Source organism: Cladophialophora carrionii, assembly GCF_000365165.1.
Source record: "Cladophialophora carrionii CBS 160.54 unplaced genomic scaffold supercont1.12, whole genome shotgun sequence".
NCBI lineage: Eukaryota > Fungi > Ascomycota > Eurotiomycetes > Chaetothyriales > Herpotrichiellaceae > Cladophialophora > Cladophialophora carrionii.
In genome coordinates this window covers 400,564-418,628 of record NW_008481819.1, presented here as the reverse complement: position 1 = coordinate 418,628, position 18,065 = coordinate 400,564, and the positions used below count along the sequence as shown (strand labels likewise).

The 18,065-nt window shown below is 54.3% G+C and overlaps 7 protein-coding genes across 7 annotated transcripts; 5 read left to right on the top strand and 2 right to left on the bottom strand.

Moving 5' to 3' along the window:
* Positions 1 to 3,118: 3,118 nt before the first annotated feature.
* G647_10119 (uncharacterized protein) lies at positions 3,119 to 3,385 on the top strand (the record flags this gene model as incomplete). Its single annotated transcript, XM_008726111.1, has 1 exon — positions 3,119 to 3,385. One exon carries the CDS (start codon positions 3,119 to 3,121, stop codon positions 3,383 to 3,385), a length of 267 nt encoding a protein of 88 aa, XP_008724333.1.
* A 2,417-nt stretch (positions 3,386 to 5,802) lies between these two features.
* G647_10118 (uncharacterized protein) lies at positions 5,803 to 6,152 on the top strand (the record flags this gene model as incomplete). The annotated part of the gene is made up of 2 exons (XM_008726110.1): positions 5,803 to 6,058; positions 6,121 to 6,152. The coding sequence occupies 2 exons, from the start codon at positions 5,803 to 5,805 to the stop codon at positions 6,150 to 6,152; spliced, it is 288 nt and encodes a 95-aa protein (XP_008724332.1).
* A 4,255-nt stretch (positions 6,153 to 10,407) lies between these two features.
* Positions 10,408 to 10,680, top strand: G647_10117 (uncharacterized protein; the record flags this gene model as incomplete). The annotated part of the gene is made up of 1 exon (XM_008726109.1): positions 10,408 to 10,680. The coding sequence occupies one exon, from the start codon at positions 10,408 to 10,410 to the stop codon at positions 10,678 to 10,680; it is 273 nt and encodes a 90-aa protein (XP_008724331.1).
* Positions 10,681 to 11,161: 481 nt separating this feature from the next.
* On the bottom strand, positions 11,162 to 12,991 carry G647_10116 (uncharacterized protein; the record flags this gene model as incomplete). The annotated part of the gene is made up of 6 exons (XM_008726108.1): positions 11,162 to 11,764; positions 11,862 to 11,990; positions 12,046 to 12,212; positions 12,265 to 12,374; positions 12,436 to 12,632; positions 12,689 to 12,991. 6 exons carry the CDS (start codon positions 12,989 to 12,991, stop codon positions 11,162 to 11,164), a joined length of 1,509 nt encoding a protein of 502 aa, XP_008724330.1.
* Positions 12,992 to 13,561: 570 nt separating this feature from the next.
* Positions 13,562 to 14,893, top strand: G647_10115 (uncharacterized protein; the record flags this gene model as incomplete). The annotated part of the gene is made up of 1 exon (XM_008726107.1): positions 13,562 to 14,893. The coding sequence occupies one exon, from the start codon at positions 13,562 to 13,564 to the stop codon at positions 14,891 to 14,893; it is 1,332 nt and encodes a 443-aa protein (XP_008724329.1).
* Positions 14,894 to 15,427: 534 nt separating this feature from the next.
* On the top strand, positions 15,428 to 16,642 carry G647_10114 (uncharacterized protein; the record flags this gene model as incomplete). The annotated part of the gene is made up of 1 exon (XM_008726106.1): positions 15,428 to 16,642. One exon carries the CDS (start codon positions 15,428 to 15,430, stop codon positions 16,640 to 16,642), a length of 1,215 nt encoding a protein of 404 aa, XP_008724328.1.
* A 325-nt stretch (positions 16,643 to 16,967) lies between these two features.
* G647_10113 (uncharacterized protein) lies at positions 16,968 to 18,050 on the bottom strand (the record flags this gene model as incomplete). The annotated part of the gene is made up of 1 exon (XM_008726105.1): positions 16,968 to 18,050. The coding sequence occupies one exon, from the start codon at positions 18,048 to 18,050 to the stop codon at positions 16,968 to 16,970; it is 1,083 nt and encodes a 360-aa protein (XP_008724327.1).
* Between the last annotated feature and the right edge of the window lie 15 nt (positions 18,051 to 18,065).

Below are 18,065 nucleotides of genomic sequence, written 5' to 3'. Positions count from 1 at the left end.
CTTAAAGCACGGCAGGCTACGACCTGCTCTACCACAAAAACGTGCTACGGCGGCAGACTTCGCCAAAGTGTCCACGGAATGAGTCTGAGACTCATTAACCGCGAAGTATGTAACGGTCCAGAAACCAGTCTTCAGCTCAGAGCACCCCAGACTCACCACATCTTTGTGCCCACATCTGGGTTAAACCGGTTAGCACAAAGCAGAACATCCTCTGTCTCGGTGGGCGCGTGGCGGGGCATGAACGTACCCTGTAGCAGACGTGACGGGGTTTGATGAAGCCGCAGCGACGGTACGAGTTCCGCCACTGCGAGATCTTACGCCCAACCCAACGCCCTGAAATGGTGATGATGGAGAATTAAAGCATCTTCCCGTTCTCAGACCACCGCTGCACCGCAAGTCTGCATATCATGCGCAAGTGGCGTCGGGCCACCCCCCAATAGCGAATGATGTGGTTAGGTAGACGGACCCAAATGTGGGCTGTCAGCAAGCCAGGTCTTCCTGCAAGGGCTCGTTTGTGCACTGGGTTAGAACGCAATTCTCGTTGAAAACGCTCGATCATGTTGACGTGTGGGGTTTTGTCCATGCTGGGCGGTGCCTTTGACACTCGAGTAGGGTCGGGCTAAGAGCCGGAAGCATATCCGATCCACCAATGGGCAGGCCCCGCTTTTCCCGTCCCAAAGGCTGAGTCTTGGATGCGCGAGGTACTGGGTATCCGTACCGAGCGGGAGTTGATCTGGCATTAGCCTGATTGGGGCATATGTCCGTTCCTCGCTGCATTCGCTGCGTATACCTCCAGACAGCAATTCGCACTCATCGAGCTGGAGACAGTACCCCCATGGCAATGTTGACTTCAGGGCGCAGTCGTTTGCGTCTGCCGCCCGCTGAGGCAATACGAGGCCCAGGGTTCCCGGTGCCAGTATGGTATATAAAGGTATCGCTGCTCGAGACCGCCGGCCTTGCTCGTCTCTCTGCTTTCTATTCTCTTCGCACCATAGCATGCAGGACTCGATTTCCTAGCATCTGCGCCCACTTGACACGTTACTGGCTTCTCCACAACACCTTTCCACGTCGTCCACCGGATCGGTAGCCTTACGCACCGGTTGTTCTTTTCTCCAGTCAGTCAATCGCCGCCTCAGCATCCGTTGTTCTCTCCGTACCCTAACCTCAACCTACAAGGAGTTCACTGTCACTGCCACCGTCACTGTCGTGCCCCCTCCCAGACTCCAACCCAACCAAGGGTTGCTGCCTCTCCACAAGACCGAAGGTCGCTCAAGACGACTCCTAGAAGCAGTCATTACACACGGGGCGTGGCGTATCCACGGCCTTCCCAGGCACCGCCAACTTTCTCTCCGTTTCCTGCGGTCGTTAACATCAGCGTGACCAACATGTCGTCTTCGGATAACATGCTCAACACGTACCTCTATTCGACCGACACCCTTACGGATCGTCTCATCATGGCGCCAAGCCACAACCTCAGAAGACACAACGTCGCTTCCCACTTCGCTGCCACGACCAATGCCGAGGACAAGGACAAGATGATCAACGCGGGCGTAAGGATGCTGGAAAGGGAGATGGACAAGATCACAGACCCGACGATCGTGGCTGCCGCCGTCACGACTGTATACCAACGGGATATCGTTGGACGGGGGTGAAGTACAGTACGGGTCAGTACCTGTCTCGTCACAGTGCAGGGCCTCCTGTCCATTAGTAGTAGTCCAAGCATTGACAAGAGCTAATTCGCCCAGTTATGTATGTATGCATACTGGGTAGAGTGTGTGAAGATGGAGTCGTCGACAGAGTCGTTCGGTCCCGTGACGGACTAGCGTAGACTAGACTTGAGTAGCCTGTACCCTGTACTCCGTAATTATGTGGGCTGGGCATACATCTTATTGTGTGGGGACGAGGCTGACGTTCAAGGCTTTGATGGAGTGGGTATTTAGTCGCGATGCTGCAGTCTGAGAAGGACGGAGGATTTGATGAAGTACTGAATAGATTTGTGCTACCGAGGCCGAAGCCTCTGCGTGGGTGGCTCGACAGCGGATAGCCTTGAGACGGCGACATTCCTTCAACTTGCAAGTCAGCCTCCTCATAAGTCAGCGATTGGATGGGTTTGACTGCGGTCGCTCGTCGGCGACCCGGCATCTTCTGGATACGCTGGTTAACTAGCGCTTCGGATGAAGCCACGCTCACACAGGCCAGGAATCCGAGATAATACTCAGTACTGGATACGAGATGTGCCGCCTCTGTGTCGCAGAGCGAGCATGATCTGACCAATCCGACAGCGACGTTTCATCAGCCTCGCGGAGTTTGTTTCAGGATCGTCCCCGTGCTCGCTCCGCATCCGCTCCCCTGCCGCCTCAAATGCGGCGACTAATCAGGTGGCCGCTATCTTTTGCCACGGACAATCAGCTATACTTTATTAGGAGAGGATTGTGCGCATTAGCTCGTACGCTAATCCACCCGGATGGCGTTGCGCTCGGCAAGTGATTGGCTGGGCCCGCGCTACTGTCGTGCCATGCATCCGTCTACACGGAATGTTTTCTCTGTAACCTACTTTTGTAATGCAAGTCTCTGCTCTACGGCTGCCTTTTTACCACTTCTGCTTGCGTTTCAATGGATCGATTGGACGTTTCGAAGCCACGCGTGAACATCATCCCAGACGTTCAGTTCGCATACGTGGCACCGACTTTTGCACGGACGGAACCAGGACGAAGACGAGGTGCGCAACCTGGTATATTATCCCATGGCTGATCCCAGAGTTTGCGTCCTCTTCGTCTCTCTTCTACTCACATGTTCCTTCTTCGTGTGTCTTTCTGTGTGGCGCCTTCACTTGCCCGCTAGGCTGTTCTCGACGGACATCGCCCTGATTCTTCTTGATTCCCTGCATTGACACCCCTTGTCTCCCGTGCAGAACCCCGTGTGTCTTTGCAACATTGACGCCTCGTAAGTCTTCCTTCTCACGTCTCATGAGTCCAACACCAAGCATACCCAGAGAGCAGCCTAGTGTCCAACCTGACCGTTGCAAATAGCAGTCCTATATTTCGGACCCCTGGAACCTCGTCCCCCCTTGCTGAACCATTGACTTCGACTCCGAAGCCTTCCCTTGACGTTGCCCAAGATGAGCTCTCGTAGCCACGCAGCGGACGACATGCTCTCCACCTACCTATACGCCACTAGGAGTGTCGCTGACCGGCTCCTCGACGGTAACGGACGCGTCCTTCGAAGTGACAAGTACAAAACTTCGATGAGCCGTCCAGTGGCGCCACCGCGAAGGACTCTAGACAAGGGCAATGATATAGCCGTGACTAGGCTCGAGAAGGAGATGGACAAGATCACGGACCTGGTGCTCCTCAACGACGCCCAAGCATATCAACGAGGTGTGTAGGTCACTTCGCCTTACTGTGGACACTGCTCATCAGGGACAGGACTCGACGACGGGACCCGCTCATATGCCTAGATTGTCTGAAGGAAGTAGGTGTGGAAAGGAGCGCTTGTCATTGCTCCGAGAGCGGGAACCACGAGTAGAGTGTGCTCGGGCGCGCGAGCTAGGGGGAAAGGGATACGCAGCTCAGACGATGTCGTCGCAAGCCAACTGTAGCCCACCTCAGCATTCGTAGTATCCAAAGATCGATAGGATAAGGTGTCCACGCGGTCAAGAGCGATGAGTTAGGATGAAGTTGATTCAAAGCCAGAAAAGTTTGTCGTGACGCGACATCTAGCAGTCAGAAAGGCAAACATAAACGAGTATAAGAGGTAACTTAATTTGGTTAAACCAAGTCGGTAGACCTACCGATTAGAGAGTGAGGGGCACACTCCCTCACCGAACAAAAATAGAATGCGGGGTTACTTTTCTCCGGTAAAGTACCTCGTGTAGAGCGAGGGGGAGGGGAGCACGATTCAGGGCCTTTGTCTCTCGTGCCCCCTCGATGAAGAAGCCAATTATGATGGAGTGCCTTATAGAAACCCCTCCTCCTCCCGGCCCTGGCGAATTCCGGAACTGCCATTGAACGGACCGAAGGGCGCGAACCGCGAAAGATCCCCCTCCTGGATCTGACAGTGTAATGGAATAACGCGACTTACAGGCTGAGCCTGTAGGTAATTCTTGTGCGCTCCGGGTTGTGTCCAGACCTGCACCGACAAGCCTTCATCTTTGTTCCAGCCACCATGTGACCAGTGCGTAGGCCTGTGTTTGGTCCACGATATTCTGCACCTACATTCCCATCACGAACATCCTTCGAACACATGATCTGGAAGGAGAATTTTCGCGAGAACGAACCCGTGCTGACGCACGAGGACCGGAGAGCTTTAACGACGTCGCGGAGTCATTTGCGTAAGCGAACCACTCCGTCAGTAGATCCACCTCTCCTCTATGGGACTACCGATCGACTTTCCAGCTATTTCCAGAATGGGGGGGATTTGGCCATTCTAGGAGCGCGCTCTCCGGCTCCCTCTCCCTCTCCGGGCGCGGCGAGAAATTGGCATGTCACTAACATCGGCCAGACGTCGCGTCACGAGGCTACCGAAAAGCAAGGCGTGGCGCGCCATACATGCATGATGTCGAAGCTATCCAGTTGTGAAATGGGCCCGAAACGCTGGCCTGGCTCTGGCCCAGGCTTATGACCCACAAAGCTGCATAAACCACTGGATAACGTGTCGCTGAGTTGTCCCCTTTTTGCCACTTCCAAAGGCAACCACGGGTACGAGTACGAGCACCCAGCGGGGAGGCGGTGATCAGTTGATAGGGACGCACACCGAGATTTCTTGTGGATACCTACGATTGCATTGGTCGCACGCGCACCAAAAATTGCCTACTGGCACCAGAGTGGCATCAAACTGGCATCAAACTGGCATCAAACTGGCATCAAACTGGCATCAAACTGGCATCAAACTGGGACCAAACTGGAATTTGGACTTGATGCTGAACTTCTTTGGGCACATTTCCGTTTTCCCTATGACAGACATGTAAAGACGTGTTTAGAAATTAAGGGCGGTGAACCAGGGGCCCACCTGGGTACCTTAATAGGTAGGTGCCAACCACATCTTGTGTTCGCCTACAACTACATACCTAACCGTAGTACATGTATCCCATCTACGAGTTTCCACGGATCAAGTCGGTATGAAGCGTCTGTCTGACATCGGTCAGACAGGAGAGGATGGATGACGTAGTTTTATCTGACGCCCATGTGCGAGCGAAGCGAGCGCGAGTCTGTCAGGTTCACACCACCCTTCATCCTCCCCACTGATCTTTCATTCACAACGTGTGAGCTGCATCCTGATCCGCAGATGTCGCCCGGATTCCATCTCTTCCACAGCTAAACATTCCGATATTTAGCAAAGTCGCACGCGATTCGAGTGGATGGGAAAAACGTATCCTCGTAGTTGTGGATGCTCATTCGCGACATGGACTGAGGATTCACGTATCATGCAGCATTACTGCAAGACTTCACCGGTGTAAAAGGGAGACCAAATGTGCTGTAGACCATCATTTGTTGGGCCACACTGGAGGTTCATCGGGGACGCCCTCGAATGGCAATGGGATCCCTCTGCTTCCTCTCACGTTGAACGCACAAGCTTAAGAACAGCGAATTCCCTCTTGATAAACCTCGAATCTCTTTTGGTCCTTCATCTTCCTGACGCACAGTTCCATCCACCTCTCTTGGTCCTTGAGCCTCTTACCTTGTGAGCATACCTGGACGGTCAGCCTCGTCATACCTTGACAGCCAACGACCTTCTCCTGTAGGACTTCCTCTGTGAACCACAGCCTTGCCCTTCACCGCGTCAGTCCGTCGACACCGTGACGCCATGGCCTCCAACAAGGATGTCTGCAAAGGCGTGCTTGATTCTTACCTATACTACCCCCTCAACCTCATCGACCGTCTCGACCATGGCAGTGGACGTGCCCTCCGAAGCGGCAACAACGCAGCAGAACATCCCAAGGCCGCGCCAGGAGGAAAGGACGACAAGAAGAAAGACAAAAAGGATATACGCAGCCTCATGAAGGAAATGGACAAACTCACGGACTCGGAGCTTCTTCGGGCTGCGAGAGAAGACCAAAAAGGTCAGAGGAACACTGTCACGACCGATCTGAAGTGAATCAAGCTGATGTGACTCATGAGTCAGGACTCAAGGAGGGAACTCACTCGTATTCTTGAGATGTCTTATATCAATCCGACGACCTCAGGTGCTTCGGTTGAGAAAAGGTCGAGGCTCTGGCGGAGATTGGGATGTGGTTCGTTCAAGTAGGGTCTCTCATAATGACGGTCGCTGGGATTCAACATCTCCAAAGCCGGAACAGTATGCAACAAGCTGTACTCAGACAGCCAGCTGCCTGGTTGATTGTCTTGCTCGGACTCAACGAGGCTGAACCGCTGTATGATAGGAAACATTGCCGAGCTTGTCCTGTACTGCGTAACTCCGAAATTGCTGCTGCTGTTGGACATCTGGAGCTCAATTCGATATTTTGGGACGTCGTTCGGAGTCTTGCTCTTGATGTCGCTTGATTAAGCTCTCCGATCACCAATGCGGCTTTCTTCAGTTCAGCACCGCTGCATTGAAAGGGTTGAAACACGCCCGTGCCCGTCCCATGATTTGTGTGGGCTGAGTACGAGTACCACGTCATGCTCCTCCACTCTTAAGGCTCTGGTAAGCTGCTGCGGCAAATGGCGCTAAAAGCACAATTCTTTTGGCGCACCATCTGCCCCACCACGCAAACCGCCGCAAGCAAGTTCCAGCCGGTCCCTTCCTGGAAGTCGCAGCCCAGAAGTGGCCTGAATTCGAACTGTACAAAGTACTCAGTACAGACTGCTCACGACCCTGCCAGATCGTGAACACGCGCAGAATGCCAAGCTGACACGCGACGCGTCAACGCCTTCCACAATAGCACACTCCACGACGCGCAGAATGTGACGCCGCATGCGCCTCATTGCACGCGTTCGAGGATAAGGACTCGTGATAATCAAATGCTCAGGCGCGGTTTGAGACTCGGGCGCACTGCGTGTCCCGTGGTCGGGAGAGGCTTGCTGCTTATCTGCTCATACGCTGTCATCAATGTCGAATGTATCGGTCAACACCGTAGTGTAGGCGACAACCGGCATCGGACCCTTTCGATGATTGAAAGTCGGGCCTGACGTGGCACGGCCTCGCGACAACGATACGTCGCAAAGCCGCAAAGATGTCGATCTTGGCGAGATTGATACCCCAGACTGCAGCCGGCAGGGCTGTACACCAACAGTAACTAGAGATAAGACAACGTTGGTCCCTTTGGCTAGCATCATGTACCCCGGATCGACACATGTGTCCATCCTCGTGAGCAGGCGGACCGATATCTGAATGAAACCAGGAGCATCTCCGTGTCGAAGGCAGTCATCCAATGGCAAGGAGAATCCTTATCAGTTCGACGTACTGCGGTTATCCTCGGGTACCTGGCGCCTTTCCTCGACTTCATTCCAGCCTTGTGGGCATTGGACAGACACCCAGCGGCCTTTAGGTAACAGATTCCCAAGCGGTCTTAGCCTCGTCAGGTGATCTCAAAATGGGACCGAAGAAGTAATCATTTCCATCGTGTTGATCCAAGACCACGTTCAACCTGCAACATAATGCACCCGGTTTCAATGATATCGCAAGTGAACCCAGTGACAATCTCGTCATCATGAAGGCGTGCCTCGGCGATTGGGTCCATTTGCACGACTCCTTGGGGCGACGTAAAGTTGGTGGTGTCAGGTGCCTCGTCAAGTGACCACCGATGACCAAGGTAAAGGAAGAGGTTGAGCCCGTGGTATGGATACAAATTTCTCTCGCATCTTCCGCAAACAATTGTCTGGCGCAGTTCAGTCACCCCGGATACTTTACTCTTTCGCTTGAAGATAACAAGCAGCATTATCAACCGGGTCAACCGTTACAACGACCTGCCGAGTTGATAGCAGCGACAGGAAGTCGCTCTCCATAAGTCGTCAACACTGCCCGTAATGTAAGCCCATGGTTCCGGAGGCACGGCAAGAAGCTGCTGACTGTTGAGAAAAGCTTGTCACTTGCGGGTCGGCGCTCGCAGTCGTAGGTTCGTATCACCGTTGGTCAGCCTTGCCCAGCGATACCCGAGGTCTTTGTGCGCCATACATAGAGATTAGCGCTCATGGCGCCTCGAGAGCCTTTCGACCAGGCCACCCTCGCAGCTCATCTTCATTCGACCGACAATGCTGCCGACCGTTTGCTGCAAGCGCAGGGCAGAGTGCTGAGAAGCCATACACGCCGGAAGAAAAACTGCGAGAGCCCGAAAAGCGCTAAACACACAGACAGATCAAGCGCATTGGCAGTGCAAAAGCTTGAAGAGGAGATGGATCGTCTGACAGACCCAGAGCTTTTGCACGACGCCAGGACATACCAGGAAGGTATGAGATCCAGGATATGCAACACCTGCTCGGAGAGAGCTAATCGCGGCCAGGTCTGACCAGAGGCACTGACTGCTTCCTGTACTGACTGAACGTCCACTGATTTCAACGATCAGGGCCTCATGGTAAAAGACAGAATGTTATCGGGAGGGGTGGCGCGAACAATCAAACCGCTGGTCAGCCGACGGAGCTCACAGCGATCTTTCACGCCGCAGTTGAATCTCCCGAATGCTGCTGACCGCCTTCAAGGTGAGGCTTGGGTCGGCAAGGCTTCAGAGAGGAGGACTCAAATCGTTGACGTGGCTTTATCAACGTTTGACAATGCGGGGAAATGCAGGTCTGGGGCAAGAATGGAAGCCCCACATCCCGGAGGATGACTCCGGCGCCTGCCCTGATTAGTGATAGCAGCGGTAACGGACCTTCTTTTTTCCGAAAGTATTTCTTGCAGGCACGACAGATGTGGTGCACGAAATGAGGAACGCCTGCGCCTCCAATTCAACCTCCTGTGCCTCAATGATGATCATGCCAAGTCCAAGGAGGGAAGCAGTGACTCTCGTGTGTTCTCATGACAACTTGCGCGCGGGTGGGATGTCCAGGCGGAGGGTTTCTTACGAGCGCTATGCTTGCTGATATGCGCTGAGCGGCGCCAGATGATCAACGCTTGACGATGCAGGCTTTTGACCTTTGGGAAGCGGGATCCGATTTGCCACTAAAGCACAGGGCCATGAGGAGCGCCATTTGTTCGATGAGTCTTTAATCTGCGACCGTGGTGGGTGCGCGGACAGGTACGAGGGTCGTTATGTCATTTTCCCCATGGAAGTGTTGGCTGAGCCTTACACCGGCCCCTGGCGTGGGGGTCACCTTTTGTGCCCGTTGTGGTTACTGTTCTCGTGCTCCTGTCTCCTCCTGGGACTTCGGTTAATGTGCTCATCGAGCCCTCACTGGCCCCGACCCTGTCTGTGGTGGCTCCGTCGCCCGTTATTTGCTGAATCCGCTTTCAGTGCAAGGTACTTTGTATCAACCTCTAATCATGAAATCTAATAGGCTCACAAGCTCAGACCCCGCGATCCAAATTGGCCAGACCGGAATAAGTCGGGTTTAAGAGGCGCCCGACTTGTAGCGCCCGGACTAGTGCATTTGGGAATCCGGGGCTGAATGCCATGATCCCTGAATGCAGCCCCCATTGCGCCCATCCGTCGGAGATGTCACATGGGAAACTGACGTCGATCGATCGATACCCGCGCTTGTCAGCATGAGAACTGCACGGCCCGATCTGATCTTCGCCGACGAAATACTCCACATGGCAAGTCCGTCAAGAGGCATGACATGATGACTGCAAGATTGCTGCATGCACGATCAAATCTTGTGGATTGGGCCTGCGTGGTCTGGCATTCAAGATCAATTGCGATGGGGTTGCTGCTGATGGTGGGACAGAGTCCGTGGGATGAGCCTCGTAAACTTCGTACCATATTCGCCGACATGCATCGTCCTTCGGTATAATCGACATGTCGACCTGCCGCCTGACTGGTGCTGAGCCTGCTTCGAAAGTACGGCACTGCCATCTTCACAAGTTCAGGGACCATGCAAACCAAGGCTAAAAGAGTGATTTGCCAGCCTTCGCCTGGTAATCAGGCTTTTGCCCACGTTCAGTGGGGTGACGGTATGAACGGTGACTCTCAGAAATCGCTTTCGCAAAGACATACGAAACCTTCCCGTAACCAGAACATTGTGGGACAGGAAACATGGCCTTGAAAAAGAGACGGTAGCTGCAATTTGGCACGTAAGCGACCCAGCCTGCCAGCTACCAGGAAGGTATAAGTAGCTTGTTCTCCAAGTTGTGTCGCCTGGTCTTCGCTCGATTGTGATCGCGCCCCTGACATGAATCCGATAAATGCATTCTGTGCTGCTGTTACCATTGACCTCGTCAAGAACCTCGCGATCGCGGAAAGCCACAGCTCAGGCGACGACATCAAACTCAGGCAATTTGAATACTTGGGAGCTGGCCCGCGCCAGACTTGACAACATGACTCTGGAGAATACCCGAGAGAGTCCGAGAGTCGACGCGTTCCTTCACGGAGGAACGACGGTATGGGACTTCGGTTTGCTGGAACGCAGCTCTCAAGTCTCAGCGGTGCTCGGAACGCACGCGACGAAGCTCAGACACGAAGATCTTGGGCGCTTCGGCAACGAGCGAGAAAGGCTGGCTGCTCTCGTGAAGTTCATGGATGCAGTCACAAACCCAAAGACGGTTCGGGAAGCCATGGTTTATCGCCCGATCCTGGTCGATTGGGAATGATGGAGGTCGATGGATGAGTGGTGGAAGAAAGGACAAAGCAGATCGAAGAGGTGAGACTCGCCCTGACTGGGACGCGTCGCGTGGGCTGTGTATGCGCTAACCCTTTTTAAGGCTCGCGGGGTAATTTAAAGTTTGTTCGAACGAGGCTGGGGAAAGCTCCGCACGAGGCTGTGCATCGCTCCGCTGGCCATCTTCTCGAAAGACTTATTCAGCAAAAGCAAAGTGATCTTTGTATGGCTCAGGGTGCCAACTTGTCTTTGTGGTTCTACAGCACTCGGGAGTTCAGGAAAACACTTGGTAGCCATTGAAAAGTCTAGCTGTCTATCCAAGTTCCCATATCATGTTGTCCCTCTTGAACGCCTAGATTCGCCCTGAAACTTAGGTGCGCCGTTGTGTCTATCGTCAAGATGCCAGCACTAATTCTGTGCAACGTCAAATTCTTCCTTCGCGGTAGCAGATCGGGACCGCCCTTCATGTTCTTCTACTGTTCGTTCCCCTCCTCGGTCCTGCCATTCTCCATGCGGGGACCTGACTTGCTTTCCGCTTGGATCGGCTCCGGCACCCACTGGCTTAGGAACGAGAACCCTACCGCTAGACAAACCATTAGGATCCAAATGACATGGCCTCCCAACACCCCGCTCCGTACACTGGTAGCAAATAAACTGGCGAACAACGCAGGTGAAAAGGCTCTCAAGCCGCTCACTAACGTGAGCGCAACTGCATTCAATGTTCCCAAGACTTCTGGCCCGGGAGACACATCGTTAAGAACAAGTTGAATGCCTGTGAAAGACATGGCGACTCCGCTGCCCACTACTGAAGCAACAGGCGCAATTGCCCAGAAAGCGGCCGTCATATGCCACCTCAACAACATGTTGCACATCGGATAGAATACGAAAAAGAAAGGGTAAGTCAAAGCGCACAATTTCATGACCCACTTCGTGCCAAACCTGGCTTGAAGCCACGGAAATGCGATGAGGAGCCAGAGCGATTGCGAAAGCCCGCCAAGTCCCATAAAGATGGAGATCAACAGCGGCGAAAACCCGTATCCGCCGAGGTGGACGGGTGTGAAGAAAAAGACCGGGACCTGTAATCCTGTCTTAGTGCTTGCCGACACGGAGCCCGGATGGTGCATCAAGTTCTCCCCATGGTGGCCATGTGGCTCGAGGGCCAGTATAACTTACAATGGCTGTATAGCTGAAGGCGAGGATCATGATATAAGCGTATATAAATAGCGTTATTGTAACGTTCGGTGATCGCAGGAGCTCAAGCATGGACATCTTCTTAGGCGGACCGGACCCGGTCGCGTTGCCCTTTTTCACAAGTGTCTGTCCGGAAGGACATGATCAGCCTCGAGTATGTTGAAACAGAGCGTGACAGACTTGCCTCTTTGAGCCCGAACGCACTCGTGATTGTTGCGATCGCGCCTATCGCGCCTGTCACAAATGTGGGCAGCGCGTATGGATAGTCCCAGAAGAACTTGATCTTCCCAAAGACAGATGGATATACGGTTGCAGGTTTGGCCAATGCGCCTCCTGTTGATCTGTCAGTCATCACTGAGTGAAATCGAGGCGGTAGATGACGTACCGATAGCCGGACCCAGGAAGATACCTAGGTTGCCCGTAAAGGCGAAGAAACTAAAAGCTCTCGCTTGCGTTTGCGGTGTGCTATTTTCGGTGATCATTGTGCGGATTGTCCTATCTTGGCCGTCAGATACTGATCACCATGCTTGAATACTTCAGAATGGGGACGACTCACAGAACTGTCCCAGCAAAGATGCCAGCGAAACATCTGAACACGATCATCTGCCATATTGTCCTGCTGAGCCCGAAGGTGGCTGTTGCGACTGCGACGCCCGCCAGCGAACTGACCAGGACTGGTTTTCTTCCGAAGTGATCGGCCGCTTTCCCCCAGAGAATCATGAGACACATTTGTGTTAACGAGAATAACGACTCCTTGAGGCCATCCATCAGCTGTACAACTCGAATGACATGAGGCATATGATGCTTACAATCAGCCCACTGTAGAACCCGACATCCGTCTCGGCCACCTCCCCAGTCTCCCAAATCATCTGGTTAACGAAGGGAAATATGCAGAAGAATGCAACTGGCTCGACGAAGCGCGCAAAGCAGAGGTATAGGATCTGGTCCCTGGGCAATGGCTTGTCTTCGGCTGTGTCGGTGCCACCACTGGAGGTCTGACTCTCGCCGCCATTCTCGCGAGACGCCGGTTGCTTGGGTGAGGGCGCAAGTAAGGCGGTTGTCTCATCGACTCGAACAGCGGTACCTCCTTCGATATTGTCCGCTGAAGTCATCGTGGTAGTGTAGGAGGCTTTAGAAATGGCCGGGTCATAACCCAGACGTGACGAGGGATGGATATACCCAAGTGTTGGTGCTGTAGAAACGTGGGAAAACGCCTACCCTCCAGAGAAGACACGTCTTCAAGGTGTCACTGGACCATGGAGAAAACTGTCGCTTTAACGCCGGTCCATGATCACAGAACACAAACACAAAAGAAATACTAATATGTGCCTGGATACGCTCTTTGGAGGACAACTGGCGATCTGTCAAGTAATTGGCTATTCAGGTAAGCAGCCTCCACCGTTGAGCTTGTTGGCGTGCCCACGAACAGGAGCAGGTTGCCTGGTGAAAGCGGTAAGCAGCCCTAGAGCGCCCGGAAAAATTCCCTTCAGGGCCGAGTTAAGCAGAAGCTCCGGCACTAGTTACAGTACTGGATCAGATCTGCGGGTGGCCGCCTTAGCCGCAGCTTACTCTTACCTCTTACTGTACCTACTATTCTTTCGATCAGCCTTGTGCAAGCCTCGCGAATCACTGGCAACCGGTTCGAGACGGCTCAAATTATGCCAGTGCCTTGATTCCTCGTCATGTTTGACACGATCTGCACACTCCCTCTTCCCTCGGACGTCTTCGCTCAAGTGGTCCACCCGACTCAGCCTTTGTTCACCATCGGCCTGTCTTCGGGACATGTGTACGCCTACAAGCTCCCCTCCGACGCGGACGTGATCGAGGACGACTCTGGGCACGACTCTGCCTCTCCTCCGAAGAACGACACCCTGGTCAATGGCTCGATCATACCTTCGCTGCGTAGAGCTTCCTCAACAAGCCTCTCAGAGAGTGGACTAGGCTCCATCGATACGATATGGACAACAAGAAGACACAAGGGCTCATGTCGATGTCTGGCGTTCAGTCATGATGGAGAGATATGCTACTCAGCAGGCACGGACGGGCTTGTAAAAGCATTTCTGACAGAGACTGGCAAGGTCGTGAGCAAGATTGCTATACCAGAGAAGACTAGGGCCGGAGGGGAGATCAATGGGCCGACTGTCCTGCATGCTCTTTCTCCGCAGGCACTGCTACTGGGCACGGACGCGGGGCAGCTTTACCTGCAAGATCTACGACAAAGGGGGAAAGAGATGCAGGCAAGCGTAAGCCAGACATGGACACCACACGGCGCGGAACATATCAACTCGCTCGTCCCTCTACCAGCAAGCGAGACCAGCACAAGCGGCTTCCCCAAGCAATGGGTCAGCGTCGGAGGAACCACACTTGCAGTCACAGATCTTCGCAAGGGCACAATCGCGACAAGTGAAGACCAGGAGATCGAGCTAACGAGTGTGGCTATGGTGCAGGGCCTTAAGAAGGGCGGCACGAGCGTCGGTGAAAAAATCCTGGTTGGCCAAAGTGACGGAGTGGTCAGCTTGTGGGAGAGAGGTGTATGGGGCGACTTGGACGAGCGAATTGTGCTTGACCGGAGTGGCCTCAGTGTGGATTCTCTTGCTGAAGTACCCTTTGGCTTTGGAGGCGGCAAGTTGAAGATGAATGAAAAGCTTGTTGCGGCCGGCCTTGAGGATGGAAGAGTCCGATTCATGAGGATTGGTCGAAATCGAGTTCTCCTCGACTTGGATGCCAAACATGACGATCTCGACGGTGTCGCTGCTGTCGGATTTGATATCGAAGGCCGAATGATTACCAGTGGAGGGCAAACCGTCAAAGTATGGACTGAGGCCAAGGGACTGCCTGGCGGTGGAAGAGGGGCTTCAACAAAACACGACTTGTCTTCTAACGATGATATTGATAATTCCGCTCCTGACCAAAGCAGTGACGAGGAGGATCATGCGAAGCAGAAACGCAAGAAGCGAAAGAGAAACAAGGGCAAGGATAAATCTGGAGGGAAGGCGCTCGATTTCTCCTTGTGAGATCTATGTCGACGATTCTTCCCGACAAGCAAGGGCGTTGGCGGACGGCTGTAAATGATACCCATGATATCCAAGACAAAAGGGAAGGGCAATCGAGGCTTCGATTGGGGACGTTATCATTGTCTGTACAGAGATAATTTCCGGTCAACGAGAGATGTTCGACCCGGGTGACACGAAGGAAACAAATGTACCGGGGGGCCCGAGGAGCCTGACCGGCTCCTCACCAGTAATCAGTCTCAAGCAGCAAGGCTGAGGCTCGTTACGAAAAGGGCTAGTCTTGACCCGACAAGGCTGCGTCTCAACGTGTAGCCGAGGCAAGTCGCTGATTCGTCAGCTCCGGAACAGCGCGCGATATCGGATCGTGCTGTGCTAGAGGGCGAGATAAATACCTTAGTCAAAGCCTTTCCACGCCGTACACCGTACCGGTTCTTGCTGACCGTGACCCGCCGTCCTGGGCCGCCGACTCTCTGGCTCAAAGCACTGCACAGCACAGCACAGTACAGTACATAGAGACTCACCCTCGCCACCATCACCATGGCGCCAGCATCCTCTCTCAACCCAATCTCCATACACTGGCCCATCCTCGTGACAGGAAGCGCGCTCTTCTCCATCGGCGTCCTGGCCGGCGGACTATGGAACAAGAAGCGAGCATCGACCATCCGGTCCCCCCGAACGACGCTCCTCCCAAAACTATCCAAGGAGGAGATCTCCGACCTGCCCTACCCGCCGGACGTCCTCCCCGGCGCGCGCGACGTCGACACGCCCTACGGCTCGATCCGAGTCTACGAATTCGGCCCCGAAGACGGCCGCAAGGTGCTCCTCATCCACGGCATCAGCACGCCGGCGATCGCACTGGGCGGCGTGGCCCACGGACTGGTGGACAACGGCTGCCGAGTCATGCTCTTCGACCTCTTCGGGCGTGGATATTCCGACACGCCCGGCGACCTCGCGCACGACATACGGCTGTTCACGACGCAGATCCTGCTGGTGCTCGCTTCGTCGCCCTTGTCGTGGACAGGGCACAACCGCTCCGCCAAGTTCAGCCTCGTGGGATATAGTCTGGGCGGCGGCATCGCGACGACGTTCGCCAGCTATTTCCCGGACCTGATCGATAGTCTGATCCTGTTCGCGCCGGCAGGGATCCTGCGGCCCTACCACATCAGCAAGACCAGCCACATCATCTACTCGGAGGGGATCATCCCGGAGGGCTTGCTTGAACGCGTGGTCCGCCGCCGGCTGCGCAGTCCGATGGCTCAGCCGCTGCGGACGACCACCACGCCGTCTCCGAACGAGGATGCGAGCAAGACCGTTGGTGCCACCGAGGCGGCGGCGGCCGAGGTGGGCAAAGTCAATCTCGAGTCGAATAGTCGCGCGGTGCTCTCGAAGACGCGGCCCCACGTCACGGTGGAGAAGGCGGTCCTGTACCAACTGGACAATTACCCGGGGTTTGTGCACGCGTTCATGTCGAGCATCCGGTATGGGCCTGTGCGGTATCAACATGACCGGTGGCGGATTTTCGGCCAACACCTCGCGCGGCAGAATCAGGTCAATGGGACAAACAAGAAGGTGTTGATTGTGCTGGGGAGGAATGATCCCATCATCATCCAGAAGGAGGTGGAGGAGGACGCGAACGACGTGCTGGGTGGGAACGTCGAGTTCGTCAGTTTCGACGCTGGACACGAGGTTCCCGTCTCCAAGGCAGAGCAAGTGGTGAGGACGATTGTGGACTTCTGGAGCAGGACTGATTGAAACGGGAGATATAGAGTTTGTATTCCGATGGAGCAAGATGCTAGATTTTGGTCCTGGGACTTTGAGCGACGGATAGACAGCGACCTCTGTACAAATGTTGTGGGGCGTGGCATTATAGAACGGGGCTTGCGAAGGGAGTGGTCTGCACATGGAGAGATATGTCAGAGCATGGAACGTTCCGAACGGAAACGAGGTCGGTGATTTGAGATGTGCTTTTCACCCTGGAATGATTCCGAAACGTGGACGCACGACGAGTCAGGCCAGTATTCTATCCACTTCGCGCTAACATTGCCGCGACCTGGGAAGACGGAAGCAAGTCTTGTCTCTATAAATCCGCCCTAGCCGGCTCGCCAGCCCATGCTCGCCTGATCAGCTCGCGGATAGGCTCTTTCTCCACTTTTCTCGGGTTGGGATACTGGTTGCTGACAGCAATCTCTGCCGCCTTGTCGATGTCCTCTTCCTTCATGCCATAGTCCTTCAGTGCTCTCTTCACCTGCAGTTTCTCCAGAAGCACGTTCAAGCCTTTGGTGGCGTCACCCTCGCTTCCAGGTAAGACCGAGGCGAGCTTCTCCATTGCTTCGGGTATGGCGGGTGCATTGTACGAGAGGGCGTGAGGAAGAACGATGGTGTGGGTTTCCGCGTGGGGGAGGTTGAAGGAGCCGCCGAGCGTGTGGCACAGCTTGTGGTGTAGAGCCATCGCGGATGAGCCAAGGCAGACACCGCAGAGCCACGCGCCGTATTGTGCCTTCTCACGCGCTGGCTGAGACTTGGAGTCCTGGATGATTTCTGGCAGGGACTCAGCAAGGGCTTTCGTGCCTTCCAGAGCGAGGAGGGAGATGATAGGGTTCTTGTTCTTTGCGTAGAGGGCTTCGACGGCGTGGGCGATTGCGTTGACACCAGATGTGGCGCTAAGGCCTGTAGGCAGGGTCATGGTGTAGTCCACGTCGTAGATGACTGTGCCGGGAAGAATCTTGGGGTCTGTGCGTGTGGTCTTGCGGCCATCTTGCGTCTCACCCAGGATTGGTGTCATTTCACTGCCGGCATATGTCGTCGGAACGCAGATGTGATATAAACCGGTGCGGACCGAGATTGCCTTGCCGAGACCTGTTGTTGACCCTCCACCTATTGAGACGACACAGTCTGCAGACTTGTCTTGGATGAACGCCATAGCTTCTTCGGTGATGTGTGAAGGAGTATGCATTGTGGCATTGGTGTAGATGCCAGCCGGCTCGATCGATGCATTTGTCAAGATCTTCGCAAGGTCTTCTGCTTGACTGACTTGCTGGGGTGTGGAGAGGATGAGCGGTGATGAGAAACCGAGACGTCTAATCTCATCTGGGAGTTTCTGGATACTGCCTTTCCCAAAGACCACACGGCCAGGGTTGGCATTGTACTCGAAGGGGTCCATATTGAGGGAGGATCT